The sequence below is a fragment of the Triticum urartu genome, chromosome 6 (genome assembly GCF_003073215.2).
Source record: "Triticum urartu cultivar G1812 chromosome 6, Tu2.1, whole genome shotgun sequence".
In the NCBI taxonomy this organism is placed as follows: domain Eukaryota; kingdom Viridiplantae; phylum Streptophyta; class Magnoliopsida; order Poales; family Poaceae; genus Triticum; species Triticum urartu.
In genome coordinates, this window is record NC_053027.1 from 60,638,984 (window position 1) to 60,666,084 (window position 27,101).

Genomic DNA, 27,101 nt, shown 5'->3' on the forward strand with positions numbered 1-27,101 from the left:
GCCCAGGGGTCTGGGCCCATCGCCCTTAGCACACCTGCACGTTGCGTGGGCGGCCGGAAGCAGACCTAGCCTAGTGGCGTTCCAGTCCAATCCAGCGCGCGCCGCTCCGTCGCTGACGTCAAGAAGGCTTCGGCTGATACCACGACGCCGGGATACCCATAACTACTCCCGCGTAGATGGTTAGTGCGTATAGACCAAATGGCCAGACTCAGATCAAATACCCAGATCTCGTTAAGCGTGTTAAGTATCTGCGAACGCCGACCAGGGCCAGGCCCACCTCTCTCCTAGGTGGTCGGAACCTGCCCTGTCGCTCCGCCTCAAAGATCCACACAGAGGGCCGTTGGGACAAAGGTCCTTTCAGCCCCCAATCCGTGAATCACTCGCGGGTGCTCCACAAGCCGACCCGTCTTTAGTCACCACATGTATCATGTATAAAGCATATAGTATATACCCGTGATCAACTCCCGAGTGATCACGGCCCGATAGTATAGCATGGCAGACGGACAAGGATGTAGGGCCACTGATGAAAATACTAGCATCCTATACTAAGCATTAGGATTGCAGGTAAAGGTAACAACAGTAGTAGCAAGGACAGGCTATGCATCAGTATAGGATTAACGGGAAGCAGTAACATGCTACACTACTCTAATGCAAGCAGTATAGAGAAGAGTAGGCGATATCTGGTGATCAAAGGGGGGGCTTGCCTGGTTGCTCTGGCAAGAGAGAGGGGTCGTCAACTCCGTAGTCGTACGTGGTAGCAGCGGCGTCGGTCTCGGTGTCTAGCGAGAGAAGAGGGGGAAGAAACAATAAATACAATGCAAACAAAAGCATGACGATGCATGACATGACAAGTATCGGTGCTAGGGGTGCCCTATCGCGGTAGGTGCCCTATCGCGGTATGAGGTGATACCGGTGAAGGGGGGGAACATCCGGGAAAGTATCCCCGGTGTTTCGCGTTTTCGGGCGAGGAGCCGGAGGGGGAAAGTTGCGTGTCGCTATGCTAGGGATGCGTGGCGGACGAACGGTGCGTATCCGGTTCGTCTCGTCGTTCTGAGCAATTTTCATGTTGAAAATATTTTAATCCGAGTTACGGATTAAAAGATATGATTTTCTAAAGATTTTATTAATTTCTGGAATTTAATTAATTATTTAAATTAATTCGAAAAACAGATTAATGACATCAGCATGATGTCATGCTGACATCAGCACAGCAGTCAATTGACTTGGTCAACCTGACCAGTGGGTCAGTGGGACCCACCTGTCATACACTGTTTATGTTAATTAGGGTTTAATTAACCTAACTAATTGATTAGATTAATTAACAGTAGTTAATTAGACGTTAATCTAATTATAATTAATTAATTAATTAATTCCTAATTAAATAATTAATTATTATTATTATTATTATTATTATTTATTTTTAATCTTCTTTTTTTTGTTCCGGGGGCGTGGGCCCCGTTTGGCAGTGGCCCGAATGGCCTAACGGGCGCTGGGCGCCGGGCGGTACGGGCGACGAGCGCCAGCCCGATAGGGCGCCGCGGGGCAACGGGCGAAGGGGCGGGCGCGTGGCCTGGCGTCGGTGGCCGTGGCCACAGCCGGAGCGCGGGGAGGTTGTGGCACAGGGGCAACCACGACTCGCGGGGCGCGCGTGGCGCGGCGCGCCGTCGGGCGCCGGCCGTAGCAGCAACGGCAAGGCGGAGGGAGGGTTGCGCGGGCGAGCGGAGCCAGGGCAGCACGGCAGGCGCGGGGCGGAGGCCGGCGCGGGCGCAGCCTGGTCGTGCACGGAGCAGGGCACCGGACGCAGCAACGGGAGGACGCGAACGGCGACTACGGCGAAAGGATTGAGAGGGGGATCGTCGGTGGGGTCCCTCACCCGCGTTGCAGGGGAGGCCCGGGGTCCCTCACCCGCGTTGCAGGGGAGGCCCAATGCAGGGCGAACGCGACGGCGGGGAGCGGTGGAGTCGAGGAGGCGTTCCGGCGGGGTCCGACAACGGCGCGTGGCGAGGCAGCGCCGGCGTCGAGCACGTCGGGTGGCGGGGAGGAGATGAGGAGGCGGGCGGCGAAGCGGCGTTCCAGGCGGCGTAGGGCGTCGAGGGCGCGGTCGGCGCGACAGGGGAGCTATCGAGGGAGCGGGGACAGGGCGGGAGGACGAGGGCAGGGGCCGGCGTTCGGGTCGCCGGCGACGAGTGCGGCGGGGCGACGGGGTCGAGGGCGCGGCGCCGGAGTGGCGGCCTCGGCTCGGGACGAGGAGGAGGTGAGGAGGCGAGACGACGGCGTAGAGGGGGCAGGCCGGGGAGGGAGGAAGCAGTCCGGCGGGGGGGGGGGGGGGGGGGGGGGGGGGGGGCGGGGGGGGGAGGAGGCGGCCGGGGGGGGGGGGGGCTCCGGGCGTGGAATCCGGGCGGCGGCGGCGAACGCCCCCGATCCGATCTGGATCGGGGAAGGGGCAGGGGGGAGTGGAGCGAGTGGGGGGGAGTGGGGCGGCTGGGGGCGACGGGGTGGGGTTAGGGTTTCGGGGGGGGTAGGGTTATGGGGGAGTGGGGGCCGGTCTGGGCCAGTGGGCTGGTCCAGTTGGGCCACGGCCCAGGGAGAGGGTTCTTTCACTTTTTTTTTTGTTAGCTTTAGGTTTTAGCTTTTCTGTTTTGTATTTTCTTTTTTTTTTTTTTTATTTCTTTTCCTTTCTGTTTTAATTCAATTTAAAATATTTATGCATTTTATAAAACTGTAACTTCTACACCATAATTATCTATGTAATATTTAGTGCAAACCGAACATTTTTATTTTAATGTTTGAAAACTTTTATTGTTTTCTTTTATTTGAATTTTGAACTTGTTTCGGTTCTGAACTATCGAGAGTTTACCACAGTAACCGTGGTGACGTGGCATCATTAGCGGGGAATCACTGTAGTTTAATTATCCGGGCGTTACAGGAGAGAAGCCATTAGTGAAGCTATGGATACCGGTCCATTGTTCTTCCTATTTCTTACAACCTCGATCAACACTCTCTTTACAATTCCTTGTTTTTTTTTTCTTGTTGCAATCAATCTTCCATACACCCATGCATTTAATCCTTGTAACTAGAAAGCTAGTGAGACTAACAATCTCACTAATTTCGCTGGGGACCAAGGAAGTTTTGTATCTATGTGTGCATGTACTGATAATTGGTTGGTCTGCAACTCCCACTGGTCTGATACACCTTAAGGTCATCTGCTTGAGGAAAACTACTGCTCGCTACCAACCCTTGCACTTGGGGAGGGGGGCATCTTCCTAATTCAGATGAAGCAACTAAGTTTCTCTATACCCTCCATAAATACCACCATTATGGCATTTTCTAAACCCTGAGATTTGTTTCGTCATTGTTGCAACTTCATGTAAGCGGATATATCCAACGGCCACATGCGAACCACTCGTCAAAACCTCAAGTTAATCAATCATCCATCCATATTCGCAATACTCATATTGATATCCATAAATCTTATTACCTCTGACTCAAAATAAGTGTCGCGGTTTTGAACTATTCAAAACTGCGACACTTATTTTGGATCAAAAGTAGTACTACTTGTTATCGGTTGCACCGAAGGATTAAACCTTTGTAGTTTGGTGTATCATATCCCGCTTGGTTAATAACAACTTCAAAGTTAGTTTAACAATTGATAGGTGCAATGTCGTCGTAGGTTCTAGTCGAATTGTCAAAGTCGACTGAAATGAAATATTAATGCAAAAACTTTCCAACACACTAGTCTCTCTTAAGTAGGCATGTTCCTCCCCCGATGGATGGCTAAACCGCCATAACGTCTCTAAGACATGAATATATCACCATGCATTCTTTTTTTACTACAAACATGAAATGCAAACTTGGGATGTGATTTTGGACGAAGAAAAATCACACCTTTTTCGTCAGCAAACCTTTTTTTTAGCATGGAGCACATGAATACGAGAAAATGGCAGGTGATGCATGTCTCTAGCCAAGCGGGCGGGAGCGTCCGACGGGTAGAGGCAGGCGGCATGGATCGCGGGGAAATTGTTTTGAGCGAGCATGAGCAAGGCAACACACAAAAATGAAGGGATCCGATTGCGATCAATTCCCTTTTTGTTCCTTGCGTAATTGTAGGGATTTGGGATGCGTGGAGTACAATCGGTCAATCTAAATTACTAAATGCATATGAGAGAACAGATTAGATTAAGGTTAGATGCTAGATTGAGCTTAAGGGCATACTTGGTTCCAATAATTCACCTGACTTATAAGTCAGGTGACTTAAAATCAGTGACTTATAAGTCACGTTTGTTTGGTTGTCATCTGACTTATAAGTCACATGAGCACACCTTCCCATCTTGTTTTTTAATGTAAAGGTGATAGGACCCACGTAAAAGGAGATGACTTATAAGTTTTAAGTTGGGGTGGAGCAACTTATGACTTATAAGTTGGGGTGACTTATAAGTTGGGTCCGTTTGGCAAAATAAGTCACTTTTTGCACTTTTCGACTTATAAGTTGGTGACTTATTTGAAACCAAATAGGGCCTAATGGACCTAATCATGCAGTTGTATATTAATCCGTGTATATTTTGTTAGAGAAGATAATGTTTGCTAATTATCAATAAAGATAGAGAAGTTTGGATTTCCCTGGAAAAAAAAAAGAGAAGTTTGGATTTGAAAAAGAGAGGATGTTTGAAAAATTGGAAGATATCTGAACCCTGGAATGGGACTCGACCGGTCGACCCTTTGTCAGAGACGGGACGGCTGAGATCCGCCCGAAAACCGCTCGCGCTCCCTGCACCTCTCAGCCCGTGTCCATTTCCACCCTCCAAACCAAAATCGGATCGCGATCCTAGGGTTATCACACCCTCCTCCCCACCCCCATCCCCGTCGTCCGATCCGGTCCGATCCGGTCCCTCGCCATGGCACAGCACGACGGCAAGCCATACCAGCCACGCCGGGGCCCCGAGCGCCCCCCGAAGCCGGCGGAGGACCCGCCCGCGCCCGCCGCTGCGCCCGCAGCAGCGGACGCCGTGATTGACCACCTCGCGGCCGTGGCTGCCGAGGCGGAGGCCTTGAACGCGTCCATCGCGGCCGTCGCGGCCGAGGCGGAGGCGATGAACGCGTACGAGCACGCGCAGGAGCAGGAGATGGAGGAGGAAGAGGAGGAGGAGGAAGAGGAGGAAGAGGAGGAGATGGAGGAGGACGACGACGATGGCGAGGGGGACGGGCAGCACGGCGGCAACGGGGAGTCCGTCCCAATAGACGCCGAGGCCGCGGCACAGGCGGCTGCTGCAGCTGCGGCCGGCGCACCGTTGGACCCGCACGGCGCGATGGTCTCTGCGATTGTGCCGCCCACCACGGGTAACCAGCTCACTCTTTCATTTCAGGGCGAGGTCTACGTGTTCGACTCTGTTTCCCCTGATAAGGTCCGTCTCTTGCCGTTTGCAAGTAGTAGTAGTATAATTTTGTCTCCTCTGCCTCTTTCGCAAGTAATTCAGTAGTCTTTGATTGCTGTCGCAGGTGCAAGCTGTGCTTTTGCTGCTAGGGGGAAGGGAGCTGAACCCAGGCATGGGTGCCGGAGCATCATCATCTACTCCATACAGTAAGGTTGAGACAAGTGATGACAGTTAATATTCTATGTGCTGGATGATTCACATGCGTCAGAGGTTGAATTTACTATGATTCAGAGGTTGAATTTTCCACACCGGGTGGCATCGTTGATGAGGTTTAGGGAGAAGCGGAAAGAGCGGAACTTTGATAAGAAGATCCGGTATACAGTTCGCAAGGAAGTTGCACTAAGGTTGGTGTAGTCATTGGCTGGGAATTCCAATCGTTATGTCTGAAATGTTGTCTGGGAAATTGCAGTCATATTATGTCTTGAAAGGTTATTAAGGCAAAATTTGATGGCATACATTTAAATATGTTACATCCCTTACGCGTATTATTTTGCCGTTGTTTTCTTGGGAACATATGCTCATCCACTGCATTTTTATTAACAAACTCTGTTCAGTATAAAGATTAATTAATTGCCTCTAGTTGTTCCATTTGCCTTGTTAGTTTGTACCGTGTCAAATATCATTGGTATGCCATGATTCTTGTCAGTTCACTCAGTTGTAATACTAGTGTGGCACTTATTGATTTTGATATGGTTCCAGGGTCATATCATAGTATCATACTATCTTGTGATTCTACATTCTTACCAGAGCCAAATGATTTGTAGTGTATCACTATCATGTATTGCAATTCCACCTTATCATTGTTACACTACATTCCCACAGGTAGAATCGCTAGGATTGGCGCACATGAACTATGTGTGGACTGTGGTACCACTATCTATGGGAACAAAACCGCAAGGCCTGGCCATGCTTTGCAATGGTGGGTTAAGCAAGGCCACATAAAACATTATAAGCATGTCTAGTTCTAGTCGAGGTGGGCACTAGACCTCTCGTCTATTGCTCCTGCATAGTCACCTCACAAACCCTGTGAAGACCTTGGGCTTCAGCTTCTTAGTAGAAGCCCACTTAGGTACATTCATGTGCGCAAGATCCAAAAAAGAGTTAGGTGTACATTCCTAATTTTGCCTCTGCATAGAGTCTATATCGCCTAAGCGCACGCATAGGCATGCTTAAGGCTAGGAGTTCTGCTGTCGCCTAGCGCCTAGGCACGCTTAATCATACATCTATCAGCGCTTTTTTAGTTGGGCTGCATTCATTAGACGCCATGTTCTCCATCTCTTGAATGAGAGAGTAAATGATTTTCCAGAAATGAATTTGTAGTGAAATTAATGTGAACGCTGCATTCAGCAAAAAAACATAGACGCTGCATCTATTAAAACAATTTTGTTGTGTTGTGTTGGTCGGGTTAAAAATTTGTACTTCATCAGTTTGGGATTGATCTCGTGCATGGTATTAGTATAATGCAATTCTAGCATATACTCCCTCCGTCCCAAAATTCTTGTCTTAGATTTATCTAGATATGGATGTATCTAACACTAAAATGTGAATAGATAAATCCGTATGTAGACAAATCTAAGACAAGAATTTTGGGACGGAGGGAGTACTACAGTATTGTCCTATAATTTGTGTTAGATGAGCATTTTATTTATTATATATACCAATTGTAGTTTTATAAAAAGTATCGTGATTCTATGATATGATACTACTGAAAAAAAAACTACCTAGTATTCTGATACTAACATTCTTTGATTTAGATAAGATTATATTTTGCTTGTTGTCTAAGTTACTTCTGCACTGATTATGCACAGACACTATTGATGCATTTCCATATTTTCCATGTATTTATAGGATGCAGCGTAATAGAGGCCAATTTACATCTTCAAAACCAAAACCTGATGACGGAACATCTGAACTGGCAACTGCAGATGGCTCCCCAAATTGGGGATCAGTGGAAGGTCGACCTCCGTCTGCTGCTTCGTAAGTTGATGAAATGTATTTTGCTGAGTTAGTGGAATGTATTTGAGTTATCCAGCAATATTTCTGGATGCTCTGAAAGATGCCTTCTGTGCGATCATTGCTGTTTTTGAAATTAAATGCTCTAGTATGTCACTGTAGGTCCCACAAAGAAACACAATTTATGGCACATAATTCATAGAGCTGGCTGGTACACATAATAGTATATACCAGTACCTTTTTTTTGCCTAGCTCATCTTCCCTGGGATATTCAGATTTGCTTACTTTGTTAGTTGTGCAAGCAAGTTTGACATGGACTGAAGGTATTATCTGACACCTAGCATACATGGACAGATGCTTCTTTCCATATGGGGTATCTGTTAGATCTTACCTTTTGATTTCTTAAACACATAGGATTTTATTTGTGAATTTTACCGATGGCTGACTTCTTTCAAATTCTTTCAGATGCCATCACTGTGGTACTAATGCACATAATACACCTATGATGCGTCGTGGACCTGAAGGGCCAAGAACATTATGCAATGCTTGCGGCCTCATGTGGGCAAATAAGGTACTTGTAAATACTTGCTAGTGCTGTTGCATATCAATTTAATTGAGGATAGAAGCATATAGTGTACTACCTCCATCTCACAATATCTGTGGGACACAAATTGGAGTATTAGTTTACGTAATCGTACTATTCTTTTCTCACTCGATAGATTCTATCAAAGTAGGTATCCATGCGGGAAATATATTGTTGAATAGACAGAATAACTTTTAGATCATGCTGTATAATGGAATTATCAACAGTCAGCTCCGGAATGATGATATACGAGATAGAGTTGGGGTAGCACCGCTTGAAGAGAAGCTTGTCCAACATCGTCTGAGATGGTTTGGGCATATTCAGCGCAGGCCCCCAGAAGCTCCAGTGCGTAGCGGATGGCTAAAGCGTGCTGATAATGTCAAGAGAGGTCGGGGTAGACCGAACCTGACATGGGAGGAGTTCGTAAAGAGAGATCTGAAGGACTGGAGTATCACCGAAGATGGACAGGGGTGCGTGGAAGCTTGCTATCCATGTGCTAGAACCATGAGTTGGTTGCGAGATCTTATGGGTTTCAGCTTTCAGCTCTAGCCTACCCCAACTTGTTTGGGACTAAAGGCTTTGTTGTTGTTGGGTCCTTTGTGTTGAAACGGCTCACTTCACTATCAATTAATTAATACATAGGTTATTTTACTACTTGGTTAACTTATCCTATATACCTAAATAGTTCATCCCCACTACCTCTATATCTTGACATGCACACATGCCACCTCATCAAAGGTCCACCACTTCATGCATGAGAAAAGGTTTTCCATTATTAGTTGATCTCATGCACACCTTCCACCTCACCACACATGCCACTTCATCAAAGGTCCACTCAACATGTATGAAAAAAAGCTTTCCATTACGTTATGCCATTTATATTCAAAATATTTTCAGACTACGCAATAACCAAATACAGTATATAATATTTTTTTTTAGCTTTAGTTCATATATTATTAATTCGACGATGGAAGCTTCAGACAATCAAATCAATGAAATATATTGCAATCAATTCCCGCAGCAACGGGCGGGGTAATATCTTGATCTATTTATGTATCTACACAATGATTCATTGGCCGTAAAACACTGTGTCCTTTTCTGTTTGCTGCATATCATATTGGTGAAGTTCAGGGCACTAGAACGCTTAGTATCTAGTTTGTTCCTTGTTTTCTGTAAAAACGAACAGTTCTAACATTAGTTTAGATTAAATTCTACTGAACAAAAAATCTAGATGATTGTAATGAATCTAGATGCATCCTGGATGGTGTGCATGTTTGGTTGTATTTAATCTCTGCTGTGGAAAAATGCTCGACAAATAACAGGTGTTACCATTTGAGTGTATTTCGTAGTGGAGTTAAAGAGTATTTTTCTTCTCAGCACTTTATACAAGTGAAGCAAATTAACCTGTCAATAATGCTTTATGGGTTAATCATTATTTTTATTTGAAAAAATATCGGCGGTCCATAAATGATCTGTTACACAGAAGGTTGGTGATGTCTAAATTCTGCATCGCTTAGTTTCTCTTTCATGTATTATTGGATTCAAGCACCTTACCTCGCAAATGAAAATTTTATGTGCATGTAATTTTTTTTGTATAACCCCTTTGTGAATTCTAAAAGAGACCCCTTGGGAAGGAGTCTCATGGTTTTGTTTGAAGAAGACAACGTGGCACCAGCTTTTCCACTCCGTAAAATACTCAGAGAAATTAATTCACATCACAGGAATCGAACCTTGGAGGGTGGGGTGACAGAACTTCACACCCACCACTGGGCTGTAGCCCAGTTCTCCTCTTTATGTGAAGTTGATGCCACTATGCCAGACGACTTGCTAACCTTCCATGTTTATTTTCTATAGGGCATGTTGAGGGACCTATCAAAGTCTACTCCCCCATCTCTTCAAATGGTGTCAACAGGTCCAAATGATAGTGTAAGTCTCTTACCTATTATTAGCTGCTTCTGAAAATACTGAGTATGCTTGGTTTAAACTTCAGGATGAGTATGCTTGGTTTAGACTTTCCCTATAAGCTGAAGCGATTATTTGTTCTTTCTTAAAAATTGAGTTGAGTCCATATCTTATATAATTATCTGAGAAAGGATTGTATTTTGCATGATGTCCATCTTAACAATGGTCCCAATACTAAGCAATGGCTGAAACTTCTGAAAATACTGAGTAAAAATTGGTTAACGTATTTTCAGTCATTTAAAATTAACAAGTACGTACATAACAGGACATAAAACAAATTATGGTTCCCGTGTCCTGGAAAATGGAATATAGAAAAAGAGGATCATCGGTTTATGTTATAATCTTAACTAATCTTGATCTCTTTCAATACATCATTGACTCCAGAAGCCCATTTGAAAAATTGGGTGACATGAATGGGTGCCTTGTTTTTATGGAATCCATTGTTTATTAAACATTGGTTTGGTTAACACCGACAAAATGTCTGATTTTGTAACCATATATTTGCACCAAGAGTCCGAAGCACATAAGGTGATATGCCTTTTTCTTCTTCCGATGCCATAAAAATGTTAGATACCCCCATTTCAAGCAGCAAGTATAGAGGATCTATGTTAGAAGTATCTCCACCATCCTGTTACGACTTAGGAATCCGTTTTCCAACCTACACCTAATCCTTCCGACGATTTTGATATTATGAATGAGCTGGTGGTTAACGCTTGAATTCACACTCTCAGCAGAATGGAAACACCCTCTCTCAGCAGAATGGAAGCACCCTCTCTCAGCAGAATGGAAATGCTGCCATAGTGCCCTTTGCCGAGCAACAAAACCCAGCACCAGCGACCGATGCCAACGGTCACGACCATGGTTCTTCGACATGATGAGCGGGATTGCTGCTTGTTTTTAATGGTGGATGGATGAAGGAGCGCCATCCTCTTTGAGAGTGAACTTCCTGTGTAGGTGAAAACTGCTTGTAATATAACCTGAGAGTTAGGCTGTTGGTATTAGTGTCGTCTAGGGTTTAAAGAGCTGCTGTTTTTATCTGATGGAATCGTGCTTACCGCTGTTGTTGTGGCTATATAACAATTATGTTTCTTGTTTGAGTCCAATGTGAATGCCCTGTGGCCTGTTGTTATTTACAGATGATATCAAAGTAGTCGTTTTAACCCATGCTGAAGCAACCTGCTGTTTCTTACTGAGTTCTGTGCTCTGTGCTGAGTGCAGAATTTATGTTTAAAAAATAAAAATAAATACAGAACGACATTCCTCCCCTGGTGCTGGACATACAGCTGAGTCTGCAGGGAAATAAAAATATAAGATCACCGTCTCCACCGTCCATATCCAAAAAGAAAGGACCCCCTCTTTTTTTGGCGAGGAAAGGGTGAATTCATTGATCAAGCAACAGCCAAGTCTGCATTACATCGTGTCGGGACCTCGTCCGACTTGATCGAAGCGAGACTGCTTTGTGCTTCTTAATTCGACCAAAGCTAAAAGGTGACTTACAACATTTTGTTCTCTCCTAACATGCTTGATTAAGAATTCATCAAGATCCTGAAGAAGAGCAACAATCTCTCAAACCATCATCATATGCTTCGGTTGGTCATCCACTCCTTCCTTGATCAGCTTTACCACGTCGAGGTAATCCATTTGAATAACAATTGGCAGGCAACACAGACCGCTGGGAAGCAAGGGAGATGCCCTCCAAATAAGCAGCTAGTTCTGACTCTAGCGGGGATGCACAATGCCGTAGCTCACAACAAAAAGAGAATAATAGCACCATGTTCATCATGGAGGACCATGCCAGCCCCAGAACCATCGATGTTGGGCGGCGCCACCCAGGTGCTGCGGCTTCTCATGCTGCATGTACGATAGTGTTTTCCTTCTGAGCTGGGGCGCAACCATCATCTTCCCTTTGACATGATCACCTTGGGGATTCGCCTCAATGGCCAAAAGAAAGTTCATGTAGCTGATTAGGAACCTAGTTCAGGCTTCCACAAGAGGTGGTTGTTTGTCGTGGACAATCTCATTCCTGACGTGCCAACATCGCCATAGCGTCATGAGCGTATATGTTCGTTCCTCTTCGGGCAAGTCAGCAAGCAGATGAAGGAGCCGCTCCGGCCATGTGTGCACTAGACGCCGGACGTCGGAATTTTCCATTGTCTCGCCATTGACCGCCACAAGGCTACAACTAGTGGGCATCCACAAAAAGAATGAAGAGAAAGGACAGGGTGGCAATTGCGAAAAGAAATCCCTAACAATTTAGGTTGTGAGAGAATAATGGCAATTCCTTTAGAAACACATAGCAACTTGCAGAAAAGAAGAAAAAAATACTGCAAAAAAGGAAACGATTCTCCTCAATCGACTGATTTCTTAGCTTCCGTTCGTCATCTCGCTCGTACGACATGTGTCCCCCGCTCCTCATTCCACTCAAATTTTTCTGCAACATCACCAATGCTGCGGAAGTTTTTCCCGTAACATCAGCTATGCTGTAAAAAGATGAAGACATCCTTTTTTTACAACAAGACATCTATTGCAAAAAAATAATATATGCAAGAACTGTGTTGCAATGGTAGAGTGTCACATCTAACTCGCGAGCCGGCCGATCTTTTAAAAAGATCTACAGGCGTACACGTAGCACGCCCAGAAAAAATCTGCTATTTCATCCATGTCAAAAATACTACTACTTCCGTTTCTAAATATTTGTCTTTCTAGAGATTTCAATAAGTGAGTACATACGGAGCAAAATGAGTGAATCTACGCTCTAAAATATGTCTATATACGTCCGTATGTGGTAGTCCATTTGACATCTCTAAAAAGACAAATATTCCCTCCGTTCTAAAATAGATGACTCGACTTTATACTAACTTTGTACTAAAGTTAGTATAAAGTTGGATCATCTATTTTGGAACGGAGGGAGTATTTAGGAAGGGAGGGAGTATAATATAAACATTTTCTGACACTAATACAGAGGCAGTATGTCTCATCATATAAACTTGTCAAAAAAGAAAACGTTCGCCTGCCACCCCTTGTCAACTGAACGTTCGTTGGATAATAACAAGTTATCTACATGTTATTATCCGACCGGAGCACTGGAAAACCCGTTCGCGGTTCGAGCCCGACCCGACCCTCCCCGTTAGTTATCTCGTGCGCGGCGGCCTAGTACCCATCTCGGCCTCCCTCGGCTCCATCGCCAGCCGCTCCACTCCTCCTCGGCTTTGCAAACCCTAACTGCCCCGCCGCCAAGCGCCCCTCCCATGGCGGACGTCGTAGACCCCAGCCCCGGGGCGCCCCGCCCGCTGCCTCCGCCGCCCGACAGCCCCAGCCCCGAGGACCGCCCCGTGCCGCTGCCCCCGCCCCCGCCCCCGCCGCCCGGCGGGCCCCCGCCCACCCGCAAGCGGAGCCGCTCGCCCCCGCGGCCCTCCCTGCCGCCGCCGCCGCCCATCGGCTCCTCGCGCCCCGAGCGCATCCGCGACCGCGACCGCCGCGGCTCGCGCAGTCCCCCGCCGCGCCGCCGCCACTCGCCGCCGTCCAGGAGGTCCCCGTCGCCGCCCTTCAAGCGGTCCAGGCGGGACGACGGGTACGACCGCCGCGGAGGCCGCGGCAGCCCCCCACCACGGTACGGATAACGCACCCAGGGGGTGGGACTCTGGGCGTCCTCAGCTCGGTCGCTGATCGAGCTTTTCGTACTGGTTGCCTGATTAGCTCCTGAGATGGGTCGTAAAGTTTCATGATGTTGCTTCTGCAGGTACGACCGTGGCGGAGGCAGAGGTGGGTACGACGATGACCGGCACCACGGCAGGCATCGTGCTTCAGGTGAGGATTTGCCCTTCTTCATTGAGAATTCAAATCCTATCCATCAGTCTCCAAAAGTAAGTATACGCAACATCAAACCATCGGTGGGAAAAGTTTATGAGTGCTCGGCCGCACCATTAGCTTTCATCCTAGGGGTGCTCTTAGTTGCAGTTCGAAATTTGACCACCTGACCATATCCATCTTCCAATTGTTTATCACGATTCATCGCTTCTTTTTTACCTTTAGAAAAGACTCCTTGTTCATTCAGTGAAAAATCTGATGACAACTCAATTATGATATCCAGATTGGCCTGATTCTAGATTCGGGGCACCGAATGATGGTCCTGGGAATACCCAAAGGTATATATGTATATAATTACCTACATCTACATGTTTATTTCCTTGTTATGGTTAGTCTTTTGGGTTTCTGGACACTCTTATTTTTCCTCCTGGGCACATGCAGGAATCGTCAGTATTGTAAAATAATATGCAAATTAAGTCTTCTACTATGCTCTTAGCCGCAGTTAACAGATAGAGAATCTTCTCAGAAATTCTCCATATTTGATGTTCGAAAGCAAACTGATCCTTGGCTCTATGCACGTTGGATCCTTGATTCCTCATTACTCTTATTAGCCACCAGCAAGCCTTGTGCTCTTTTTACAGTCAGCACTACTACCACCACCACAAAAGGCCTCCTCCCAGTAATCTAGCAGCTAAACTCTCGAAGGCAGGATTGGTGTATGTTTTGGATGCAGTCAAATGGAGAATTTTATGAGAATATTCTTTATCTGTTAACAACAGGCAGTTTGGGCATTGACTTTATTTGAATTATTTCTCAGTTTTTTATCTCAAGATAATAAACATGAGGCCAACTTTGCTGATTATTTTATTGTTTGCATGTTATAGTCCACTATTTTGATGTGCATGGTACTATATTGAGCACAAATCTACATTAAAAATTCCATGTGAAAACCCTGAGATATATGTAGTTGTGTACTACTTTAGTTTTCTTGCATATTTGCATAGATATTCATGCTACACGGTTTACACTAATCCTTTTTTTTACATATTCATCTTTGCTATTTTCATCATATCTGCAATAAGTTCCTTTATTCGTTGGTACTTGTTCAGAAGAGGAGGGACATGAATGGATGGCACATTTTGTTTGGAGTAGTCGAGTTAAATCATATATTTTTCAACCTGGTGTGAACATGCATTTTACCACTACAAAAAGTCATTATTAAAGGTTGATGGATATAAATTATATACATTATGGAGTACAAGGAAGAGCAATTTGGTGCAGTTAGCGTGGTGAATGGTGTGTCATTCAAACTGCATCAATTAGTAATTTAGTTTTTTTATGTGCAGAACAAAAGTCATGTTTTCGCACCATATTTTGCAATTGTACTTGTTAATTGTTATAGCATGATACCATCTGTGATTTCTCAAGAACACATGACACCTTATGGAGTACATAGAAATTTGAATATGTGGATGTGGAAATCAGAATTCTTGATAGTTGAGGGCATTAGAAGGTTAGATGGTCCAAGTCTATTATGTACTGGTATAAGTGCTATATGTCTACATGGTCTAACTTTAACTTATCAGTTCAATATTCTGTTGATTCTTTTTGTGCTATTGTATGTTGATGCATCAACAAACCTGTGGGTCATTTTTTGGATTTGATTGTTGGAGTTGAGATCTATAGGAGAAACTAAATTGTGTTGCTGTGTCCCACAACTTTGCTCCCTGTAGTTCTTAAATTGCCATCTAATGGAATTACATAAGTTTGTTATACCCAAATAAAACAACTTCAAGACATGAGCTGGAATTTTGTTACACACAAATGAAACGATTGCATCCCTTGGAAATATGAAAATGTCTCACCCCTTTGCCTTTTTCCTTATATCTGATTCATGATTTGTCCTAAAGTTCTTTTTTGCCTGCTAAAGATTTTGGTATATTGGTAGTTCTATCAGAAAAGATCTTGTTTAATATGTTTATCAGATATGTGAAGTATTTGGCAGGATCATGGGAAGTTGGAACAGGTTACTATTGTATAATACTCACTCCGTTCACAAATATAAGATGTTCCAACTTTTTTTTTCTGAATTGGATGCATATAGACATGCTTTAGTGTGTTTGTGCACTCATTTCAGTCCGTATGTGGTCCATATGGAAATATCCAGAACATCTTATATTTGTGAACGGAGGGAGTATATGTTTGCTAGTTGGTAACATAATTCTTGTTTGGTTTTCTTTCGTCTTTGAGAAAAAATTATATCTCTTCAAGATACTTTGTTGACCAATCTGAATTGAACATTCTACCGAGCAGCAATTTTATGTAAGTAGGAGTATGTAATAAAACACAATGTGGAGACTTCACATGAATTCTATGCTATGTTGATGCACGCCAAGAACACATATTAGATATTATATTTGCAGCAGAATGCAATTCCTTTTTTTTCCGAACTTTTCTGGCAAGCATGCGTCTGAAAACAGAGTTGCTTGATTTGATGTCCAAGCCATTCCCCCCCCTCAAAATTGAACAAATCCGAGAAGACTCCTATTGTAGTTTAAGCCTACTCGTATTTATGTATCAGATTTTTATTTGTGTCATTCCTCAGTAGCTTTAGGCACCTTTTCTCCTCAAGTTTCAGGACCTATCCATTCTAACGTTTCAAATAGAAGATTGGAGCATAGCTTTGTGTGTTTCTGATGGCATATTTCTCTTATTCTTATATGATTATGCATCTTACCAGGGAAGGCTTAATGACCTACAAACAGTTCATTCAAGTTCTTGAGGATGATGTATCACCAGCTGAAGCTGAGAGCAGGTAATCATTACTGTCATTAGTGAAAGAATATTTTCAATTATATCTCTGGTGCCATCTTCTTTGTTCTTACTTACTATTGTGCTTGTTAACAAGGTACCAAGAGTACAAGACGGAGTACATCACTACCCAGAAACGTGCTTATTTTGATCTCCACAAGAATGAGGACTGGTATGCTTAGAATGATGTAATTCCATGTGCTAACTTTCCTCAGCAGGAGTACATATAGCCCAATTACTTAAATTGTCCAATTCAATTTTTTCGCTTGCAGGTTGAAAGACAAGTACCATCCAACCAACTTATTATCTGTTATTGAAAGGTGGAGTTGCATACCATGTTAATACTTCTCTGTTGGTCTTTTTACCCTTGTCATACCCTTGAACTTGGAAAGTGTTTTGGTTGTAAAATCTCTTCACATACAGAGTTTTTTTACGGTTTATTTTAATTCCTTCTGCATCGTTGTTAGTTTAGTCTTGCTAATATTGGTCTATTTCGATTTGCTTACACAGGAGGAATGAACGCTGTAAAGTAGTCGCTAAGGACTTCTTTCTTGATTTGCAAAATGGAACTCTGGACCTGTGAGTAACTTTCCTACAGTTTGTGTTATCATGCTCATTTGGATTTCGTGTTGATAACTAATATTCTGCTGGACAGTGGCCCTGGAATAATTGCGTCTGCAGCAAATAAATCAGAAAATGGCAATGATGGAAACTCCGAGGATGATGCAGATGGTGACAGAAGAAGAAAACAAAGCAGAGGTTCTTCAAAAGAAACAGATCCTCTTTCTGCTGCTCCTAAGGCTCATCCGGTCAGCTCTGAACCTCGACGAATTCAAACTGACATAGAACGAACCCTAGGTCTTGTCCGTAGGCTGGACACCGAGAAGGGTATTCAGGGAAATGTCTTGTCAAGTGGTGATCATGAGAAGTCGGATGTTGACAAATCACATATGGGATCTATGGGCCCTATAGTTATAGTCCGAGGCTTAACAACTGTCAAGGGCCTTGAAGGTGTTGAGCTCCTTGACACCCTTCTTACATATTTATGGCGTATTCATGGAGTTGATTACTATGGCATGTCCGAGACGAACGAGGCAAAAGGCCTTCGTCATGTGAGAACTGATAATAAGACTCCTAGTACAACTAATATCAATGCTGCTGATTGGGAGAAGAAGCTGGATACTTACTGGCAGGAAAGGTTGACTGGTCAAGATCCCATGGTTATATTAACGGCCAAGGATAAAATTGATGCAGCAGCTGCTGAAGTCCTTGAACCTCATGTCAGGAAAATAAGGGATGAGAAGTATGGATGGAAATATGGCTGTGGAGCCAAGGGCTGTACAAAACTTTTCCATGCTCCTGAGTTTGTTTACAAGCATTTGAGGCTCAAGCATCCAGAGATTGTGTTGGAAGTTACTTCAAACCTCCGGGAGGATATTTATTCCCAAAATTACATGAGGTATGTTCCTGCAATCTTCTATTTCAATCTGTAGGACATTACCATCAATATTTTTTTAGGTGGTAATACTTATCAAGTTTTTCCTTTGTGAACAGTGACCCTAATGCACCAGGTGGAACACCAGTTATGCAGCAATCTGCAGCAGTAAGAATCACATACTCCATTTGCATTCTTAAATAAAATATAAAATAGCATAACCTGCAAGTGCTGCATACTTTTTGCAAGTTTTATGCATTTGCTCTACTCTTGTGGTTTTAGTTATGGTTGAAGCTTGGTCTTGAATCTGTGGTTTAAATTAGTCTGCACTAATACCCTACTTCTATTGAAGATATATTTTGTATGTCTCTTGCCTTTCTGCTACTCCCTCCGTTCCAAATTACTCGTCGTGTTTTTAGTTCAAATTTGAACTAAACCACGACGAGTAATTTGGAACGGAGGGAGTACTAGTTAGCGTACAGAACAACACTGCATCAGCATCAACATCTATTGAAATATGCAATGGACAATCTTGATAAAACGATCCTACTTCTGATTTGCAGGACAAATCAAGGCGGAGATCTGACAATGGTATGGATAATCGTCTGAGATATGACCGTGGCAATCGCAGAGAATATGACAGGGCAGATAGAGATGGAGGCAGACATGGTAGAGGTGATGGCTCTCCAAGCCGTGATGGACCTGACGATCAGATGTTTGATTCCTTCCGTGGAAGAGGCTCCAATGCTCCTTTTTCGGCTGAATTCCCTGCTCCGCCGATATTGATGCCTGTTCCCGGTGCCGGGTATGTGAAAAGCTACGAATTTCAATATACCCTCAATAGGAACTTTGTAGCCTGCTAAATGGTGTGGGTGCTTTTGTTTTCAGTCCATTGGGACCATTTGTTCCTGCACCTCCAGAAATAGCCATGCATATGCTGAGAGAGCAAGGACCTTCCCCATTCGAACCAAATGGCGGACCTCATGGCAACTCAGGAGTGCTTGGATCTATGATGGGTGGGGGCCCAGCACCAATTATAGCCATGCCACCATCTTTCCATCATGATCCTCGTCGTTTGCGAAGGTTAGTAGTTAGTTATGATGATGCTAAATTTAATTGTCTCGTTAATTTATTTGCTCTAGATATGAACTGTTACCAGCAATCGAATACCATGTCGCTATACTTCCTTCAATGTAAAGCAACTTATGTTTTAGTACTCCCTCCATTCCAAAATATAGTGCGCCCGCGCTTCCCGAGGTCCAACTTTGACCATAAATTTAACCAACGAGACCAACTGCGGCGGGAGAAAAAAATTATATAATTAAAAACTTCTTTCGAATATGAATTCACTGATATAATTTTTGCTCCCGCCGCAATCGGTCTTGAGGCTGCTTGTAATGGGTAGTATCATAAGTTAGTATCATGATACTAGTGTATGATACTACCTCTCTAATGCATAGTATCATATAGTAGTATCATAGATGACTTTATTCATTACCATGCATGACACATAGTAGTGTAGCATTTATTATGATACGGTATCATAATATGATACCCAACCTTCTCTTTCTTCATTTAATTCTATGCCACATCATCTAAATTGCCTAGTTGGCATGCATGATACTAGTTATGATACTCCCATTACGACCAGCCTGATAGTTAAATTTACGGTCAAAAGTTGAAACACGTGGATAGAGGAAGCACTACATTGTGGAATGGAGAGAGTAGCATTTTGTCTATACACCAGCAATAAAATACAATGTCACTATACTTGTGGGGGCTTAAAGTTTTATGGTAACATTTCTTTGATGTTGCTGTATAGGCAAGTATTGTTTTATGTTATTGTATAGTATGTCTCGGTTTTTGGATTTTATCATGCTACTCCACTCTATCTTAATCCTTTGCTGTCTTGTTAACTCATCTCGGGTCCTGGTTGGGTTACAGCTATAATGATCTCGATGCCCCCGACGAGGAAGTTACTGTTCTTGACTACAGAAGTTTGTAGGCTGTGTCCTGCCATACAGGCAATCTTGCCAATGCCCAACACTCGCTAGCATCTCCATTTGCGTTGAGGTTTTTGGACCTCCCATTAGAATGAGGACGTATTTTTATTTCCTGCGAAGAGGCATAGGAGGAAGATATGTTATTTTTTGAGGACGCCTGTAATGTGTTGTGAGTTTTAGCTTAAATGGCTGGAACCTGATATTTGCTACTATTATGCAGTCACAGAAAAGGATTGAACGTCTATTTGAAACAACATTTTTTTTGTCTTTTGAGACTGTATTTAATAATGGGATGTATGAAAATGAAATCGTTTGGATATTGGCTCCATGAGCCCTATTTTTTTTAAAGTTGAACTTTTGAAGTGACAAAAAAATCTTAAAAAATTGCACATGTACATATGGATTTGTTCTACAGGTGTGTCGAGTTTCAATATGTGAGATACTTCGCTCACATGAAAGAAAACAAATTCGTTGTGTTGGTACGACTGACGGGGAGAACACTGTAAAGCAGAAGCTGTTTTTTTTTCTTTTGATGAAGGGAAGCAGCAGCTGCTTGTCTTGTCATGGCACATCATTCTGAGACCACAGAGAGTCCGGGAACTCGCCCATCTGAAGCCGTACCATCCAATAGCCACACTGAAAATCTCGTAGCAACGCTTTCTACAAGAGAAGGAAGGTCCTCTACAACTGGTGGATCAGAGCAAATTCCCTCAGGGATTCCATGGCTCTCCCAAGACAAGCTCAAGCCCCGTCCAGACGACATCATCCTCGCCACGCACCTGAAATGCAGCGCTACCTGGCTGAAGGCCCTCTTGTTTACCATCGTAAACAGATCTCGTTATACCTTGGCTGATCATCCATTACTCGCGGGCCATCCTCATCAATTTGTACCTTTCATCAAACTGTTTTCAAGAGGCCTCGACGGTGTCGAGAAGCTACCCTCACCGCGGCTGCTCTCCACCGACCCGCCGCTCTCCCTGCTCCCACCTGTAGTGTCCATCCTCGGGTGCCGGATTGTGTGCCTTTGCCTCCATCTCAAGGTGGCACTTCGAGAAGAGGGTGAACCAAGGTACGTCCGTAAGCATGGATAAAGCATTTGTGATGTTCTGCGAGGGGTGTTCGTCTTATGGTCCTTTCTGGGATCACTATCTTGAGTACCGGAAAGAAAGCTTGGCCAGGCCACGGGAGGTCATGTTCTTGAGGTACGAGGAGGTTGTATCCGACACATCCAAGGTTATTAGGAAGCTAGGAGGCTTCCTTGGTGTCCCGTTCACACAAGAGGAGGAAAGTGGTGGGGTCGTGGAGCAAGTTGCGGATTTATGCGGCTCCGCATCACTTAGCAACACACCTGCCAATCGGACAAGTCGTGTTGAGGTTGCAGGGGGCCAGCTCGTTGTTGATCCCTCTTCATTTTTTAGGAAAGGGAAGGTTGGGGATTGGGTGAACCACATGAGCAAGGACATGGAAGCCAGAATGGACCAAGTTGTGGCCGAGAAGTTCCAAGGATCATGCCTCATGTTCTCATGTTCTAGCATGTGCTTGATGTTGTCTAGTACCCCCCCCCCCCCCCCCCCCCACCCCCAATCCAAATTAATTAGCACAACCTCTATACAATGTCTATTTTACATTGTATAGAGGCCGCGTCAATCGATTTGGATCGAACGGAGTACAACTTCGTGTCACATGTGTAGTGCTTTGTGTACGTGTCTCCTTTATTTTTCGTACGTATCCGGCAAGCCTTTTATCTGTTTAACAAAACAAGTTTACTGTTACCAAGTCGCCGTGATTTGGAACCTGTTATTTTTTTAACAAGGCAAAAGATTTGCCATTTTCATTGATTAAGGTAGAAGGTTTAAGACAAATGACCACAAAGCAGGAGACAAATATCTACTCTTGCGGCATTACAATACTCAAGTGGGTGGCACCTGCAATAGCCCAAAGATGGGCCTCCTCTTTTATCTTCGCGATGAGCATCATCGTCGTAGTGGCGGTGTTACGGAAAACCCTTCCATTACGCTCTTTCCAAATCTCCCAAGACATGAGCATGAACAGGGAGGCGATAGCCTTTCTCTGATCTCCACGCTCAACCACATTTTTAATCCACCATTCTTGAACCGAAACCTCATTTCGCCAGCTCCTCACCACATCACCATGTATACCAAGCCATGTTGCAACCTCGATCCAGACACGCCAGGAGAACCTGCATTGGAAGAGAAGGTGTGCTGCGGTTTCCTGGACTTGCTTGCAAAGCGGGCAGAGGTTGCAGTTCGGACATCCACGACGGTGCAATCAATCGGCTGTCCAAACTCTATTTTGAATTATCAACCAAGCAAAAAAATTGCATTTCGGAGGGGCCCAACCCTTCCAAACAGGAGCAGGTATGATGCTTATCATGTGTCCCGCAAACTGCGCCATATAGGCCGTCCATGCCGAGTATTCTCCATGAGACGTGAACTTTCATAGGATAGTATCATGCGCATCATTGTCGAGAGTAATAGAGGATAGCTTTTCCCATAGCAAGGCGAACTCCTGGATATGCTCCATGGTAAGTGAGGGAGTCCTGGATTAGGGGGTGTCCGGATGGCCGGACTATACCTTCAGCCGGACTCCTGGACTATGAAGATACAAGATTGAAGACTTCGTCCCGTGTCCGGAAGGGACTTTCCTTGGCGTGGAAGGCAAGCTTGGCGATACGGATATGTAGATCTCCTACCATTGTAACCGACTTTGTGTAACCCTAACCCTCTCTGGTGTCTATATAAACCGGAGGGTTTTAGTCCGTAGGACAACATACAGAACAACAATCATACCATAGGCTAGCTTCTAGGGTTTAGCCTCTCTGATCTCGTGGTAAATCTACTCTTGTACTACCCATATCATCAATATTAATCAAGCAGGACGTAGGGTTTTACCTCCATCAAGAGGGCCCGAACCTGGGAAAAACTTCGTGTCCCTTGCCTCCTGTTACCATCCGGCCTAGACACACAGTTCGGGACCCCCTACCCGAGATCCGCCGGTTTTGACACCGACATTGGTGCTTTCATTGAGAGTTCTTCTGTGTCGCCGTTAGGCTTGATGGCTCCTACGATCATCAATAGCGATACAGTCTCCAGGGTGAGACCTTCCTCCCCAGATAGATCTTCGTCTTCGGCGGCTTCGCACTGCGGGCCAATTCACTTGGCCATCTGGAGCAGATCGAAAGCTATGCCCCTGGCCGTCAGGTCAGATTTGAAAGTTTAAACTACACGGCTGACATCCGCGGGGACTTGATCCTCGACGGATTCGAGCCACTGCCGAGCGCGTCGCACTATCACGACGAGCATGATCTAGCTCTGCCGCCGAACAGTGCCCTGGAGGCCACACCCGCATCGGCTTCGACCCTTAATTCGGAGCCAACTGCGCCGATCGAGGATGGGTGGTTGGACGCCGCCTCGGGGGCTGTGATCCCAACGGCGATCGAGCCGAACACCAGCCCTGCACTCCGCGAGACTCGTGACTCCAAGGAGCCGGACTCCTCTCCGGACTCCGAACCCTCCGCGCCCCTGCCGATCGAATACGATTGGGCGCCGATCATGAAGTTTACTGCCGCGGACATCTTTCAGCACTTGCCTTTCGGTGATATTCTGAAGACACTAAAGTCTCTCTCTTTATCAGGAGAGCCCTGGCCGGACTGCGGTCAGCAAGGTTGGGGTACGGACGATGAAGAAATTCAAAGCCCACCCACCACCCACTTTGTAGCCACTATCGACGATTTAACCGACATGCTCGACTTCGACTTCGAAGACATCGACGGTATGGACGCCGATGCAGGAGACGATGAAGAACTAGCGCCTATTGGGCCCTGGAAAGCCACCTCGTCATACGACATATACATGATGGACACCCCGAAAGAAGGAGATGGCGATGGAACAGCGGAGGATGACCCCTCCAAGAAACAGCCTAAGCGCCGGCGTCAGCGGCACCGCTCAAAATCCCGCCAAAGCAAACACGGCGATTCCGGCACGGGAGATAATAATACTCCGGAGAGTGCCGAAGAAAACCCCCTCCAGCAAGATTCAACGTAGGAGGATGGAGAAGCTAGCCCTCATGAAAGAGCGGCAGACAGAGAGGTCGAGGACGATAATTACATGCCTCCCTCCGAAGACGAGGCAAGCCTCAACGACGACGAATTCGTCGTGCCAGAGGATCCCATTGAGCAAGAGCGTTTTCAACGCAGGCTTATGGCCACGACAAGAAGCCTCAAGAAAAAACAGCAATAGCTTAGAGCTGATCAAGATTTGCTAGTTGACAGATGGACTGAAGTCCTTGCGGCCGAAGAGCATAAACTCGAACGCCCCTCCAAGAGCTACCCAAAGCGCAGGTTGCTACCCCGATTAGAGGAGGAAGCACTTAAACCTATATCACCAACACTTGATACGGCCGACCGGCCACCTCGTGGCCACGACAGAGAGGCCTCTCGGCCCTCCACTCAAGCCGCACCCCGTACCAAGGCACGGGAAAATGCGCCTGACCTGTGAGATATGTTGGAGGACAAGGCAAGGCAAACAAGATCGATCTACGGATCGCGTGGGCGCCCCATGACTCGAGACGGTAACCGTCACGCCGGACACAAATCCGGCAGGGCCGAACACAGTAGACAAAGCTCATTGGAGCTACGTCGTGATATAGCCCAGTACAGAGGTGCCGCACACCCACTATGCTTCACAGACGAAGTAATGGATCATCAAATCCCCGAGGGTTTCAAACCCGTAAACATCGAATCATATGATGGCACAACAGATCCCGTGGTATGAATCGAGGATTATCTCCTTCATATCCATATGGCCCGCGGCGATGATCTCCACGCCATCAAATACCTCCCACTCAAGCTTAAAGGACCAGCTCGGCATTGGCTTAACAGCTTGCCAGCAGGATCAATCAGTTGTTGGGAGGACCTGGAAGCCGCATTCCTCGACAATTTCCAGGGCACTTATGTGCGGCCCCCAGACGCAGATGACCTAAGCCACGTAATTCAGCAGCCAGATGGATCGGCCAGGCAATTCTGGACATGGTTCCTAACAAAGAAAAATCAAATAGTCGACTGTCCGGACGCAGAGGCCCTAGCAGCCTTCAAGCACAATATCCGTGACGAGTGGCTTGCCCGGCACCTTGGACAGGAAAAACCGAAATCTATGACAGCACTCACGACACTCATGACTCGCTTTTGCGCGGGAGAAGACAGCTGGCTTGCTCGTAGCAACAATATGACCAAGAACCCTGGTAATTCGGATACCAGGGACAGTAGTGGCAGGTCTCGTCGCAACAAGCAGAAGCGCCGCATTAACGGCGACAATGCTGAGGATATGACAGTTAATGCCGGATTCAGAGGCTATAAATCCGGCCAGCGGAAAAAGCCATTCAAAAGAAACCCTAGGGGCCCGTCCAGTTTGGATCAATACTCGATCGCTTGTGCCAGATACACGGCACCCTCAAAAAGCCGGCCAATCACACCAACAGGGATTCTTGGGTGTTCAAGCAGGCAGGCAAGTTAAATGCCGAAAATACTGACAATGGGCTGCATAGCGATGACGACGAAGAGCCCCGGCCGCCGAACAACAGTGGACAGAAGGGTTTTCCCCCACAAGTGCGGACGATGAACATGATATACGCAACCCACATCCCCAAGAGGGAGCGGAAGCGCGCGTTAAGGGACGTATACACGGTAGAGCCAGTCGCCCCAAAGTTCAACCCATGGTCCTCGTGCCCGATCACCTTTGATCAAAGGGACCATCCCACTAGCACCCGTCATGGCGGATTCGCCGCATTGGTTCTAGACCCAATTATTGGCGGATTTCATCTCACTAGAGTCCTTATGGACGGCGGCAGCAGCCTGAACCTGCTTTACCAGGATACAGTGCGGAAAATGGGCATAGATCCCTCGAGGATTAAGCCCACCAAAACGACCTTTAAAGGCGTAATGCCAGGTGTAGAGGCCAACTGTACAGGCTCAGTCACACTTGAAGTGGTCTTCGGATCTCCGGATAATTTTCGAAGCAAGGAGTTAATCCTTGATATAGTCCCATTCCGCAGTGGCTATCACGCACTGCTCGGGCGAACCGCATTCGCCAAGTTCAATGCGGTACCGCACTACGCATACCTTAAGCTCAAGATGCCAGGCCCTCAAGGAGTAATTACGGCGGTCAATGGAAACACCGAACGCTCTCTCCGAACAGAGGAGCACACGACGGCCCTTGCTACGGAAGTACAAAGCAGCCTCTCCAGGCAGTTCTCCAGTCCGGCCATTAAACGTCCGGACACCGTCAAGCGCGCCCGGAGTAACCTACAACAAGACCGCCTGGCACGTTCCGAGCAGGCGTAGCAATGCGGTCCCAACCCCAGCCCTCGCAAAAATGCGACACCAGTACTTCGCATACATAACTACGCTCTAGAAATACCATGGGTGCAGGGGGAGGGGCACCATCACGACACGCTCGAACCACGGCTTAAACCGCACCAGGGGCTGCCGATTTTTTAATTTTCTCTTACTTTTAGGACTCCACTCTTCGGAAGGCCTGTTCGGCAGTTCAATTGCCGCACAAACGATGCAAGAACCAGGGAAGCAGACAAGCCATGCCGCATTACGGAACTCCCAGTGGTCTCTATCACGAGCAGTATACCTGTTTCGCTTACCATTCCGCAGCCTGCCCCTGGAACGGACATGTTAAATAGTCCAACCTTTTGCTTATCGCATTATTTGTATCGTTCTGCTTTGATCGCAGCCCTTTTTAATAAACAATGCATAGCTTTTGTCTATTTTTGCATTACTTTTTTTACAAATATATGTTCCTTAACGACATGTTGCACCCGTACACTTTGGTACGGCCAAAATACGCTAGGGGCTTTAGTACCCCTCAATATGGTGTGAGAAGTCCGAACACTTTAACAAGTGCGGCACCCCGAACTTATAGCATTATATGCATCGGCTCCGAATCATGTCTTGGGTCAATAGTTGGGTTTGCCCGGCTCCTATGTTTTGGTGCCTTACGTTCCGCTATATCGGCTAAGGTAGCACTAGGAGAACTACTGCGATTGTGCCCCAGTTGAGCTGGGTCGAGCACCTCAGTAGAGAAAGCTAAAAC

General features: G+C 45.8%; 2 protein-coding genes and 1 pseudogene across 3 annotated transcripts; all 3 read left to right on the forward strand.

The window, feature by feature from the left end:
* Positions 1-4,767: 4,767 nt before the first annotated feature.
* LOC125517507 (GATA transcription factor 20-like) lies at positions 4,768-11,060 on the forward strand. 2 transcript variants are annotated; one of them, XM_048682717.1, is made up of 7 exons: positions 4,768-5,399; positions 5,494-5,580; positions 5,661-5,773; positions 7,278-7,406; positions 7,848-7,953; positions 9,820-9,891; positions 10,662-11,060. In XM_048682717.1, the coding sequence occupies exons 1-7, from the start codon at positions 4,893-4,895 to the stop codon at positions 10,800-10,802; spliced, it is 1,155 nt and encodes a 384-aa protein (XP_048538674.1). In that variant the 5' UTR covers positions 4,768-4,892; the 3' UTR covers positions 10,803-11,060. The 2 variants fall into 2 exon arrangements, with proteins under 2 accessions (XP_048538674.1, XP_048538673.1); XM_048682716.1 differs by having other exon boundaries at positions 4,769-5,399; positions 10,659-11,060.
* Positions 11,061-13,075: 2,015 nt separating this feature from the next.
* LOC125517552 (serrate RNA effector molecule-like) lies at positions 13,076-20,253 on the forward strand. Its single transcript, XM_048682754.1, has 12 exons — positions 13,076-13,537; positions 13,667-13,734; positions 14,018-14,072; positions 16,475-16,549; positions 16,643-16,717; positions 16,818-16,865; positions 17,056-17,124; positions 17,201-18,004; positions 18,100-18,148; positions 18,544-18,785; positions 18,869-19,063; positions 19,925-20,253. Exons 1-12 carry the CDS (start codon positions 13,176-13,178, stop codon positions 19,983-19,985), a joined length of 2,103 nt encoding a protein of 700 aa, XP_048538711.1. The 5' UTR covers positions 13,076-13,175; the 3' UTR covers positions 19,986-20,253.
* Positions 20,254-20,438: 185 nt separating this feature from the next.
* Positions 20,439-21,674, forward strand: LOC125516545 (annotated as a pseudogene).
* Positions 21,675-27,101: the final 5,427 nt, after the last annotated feature.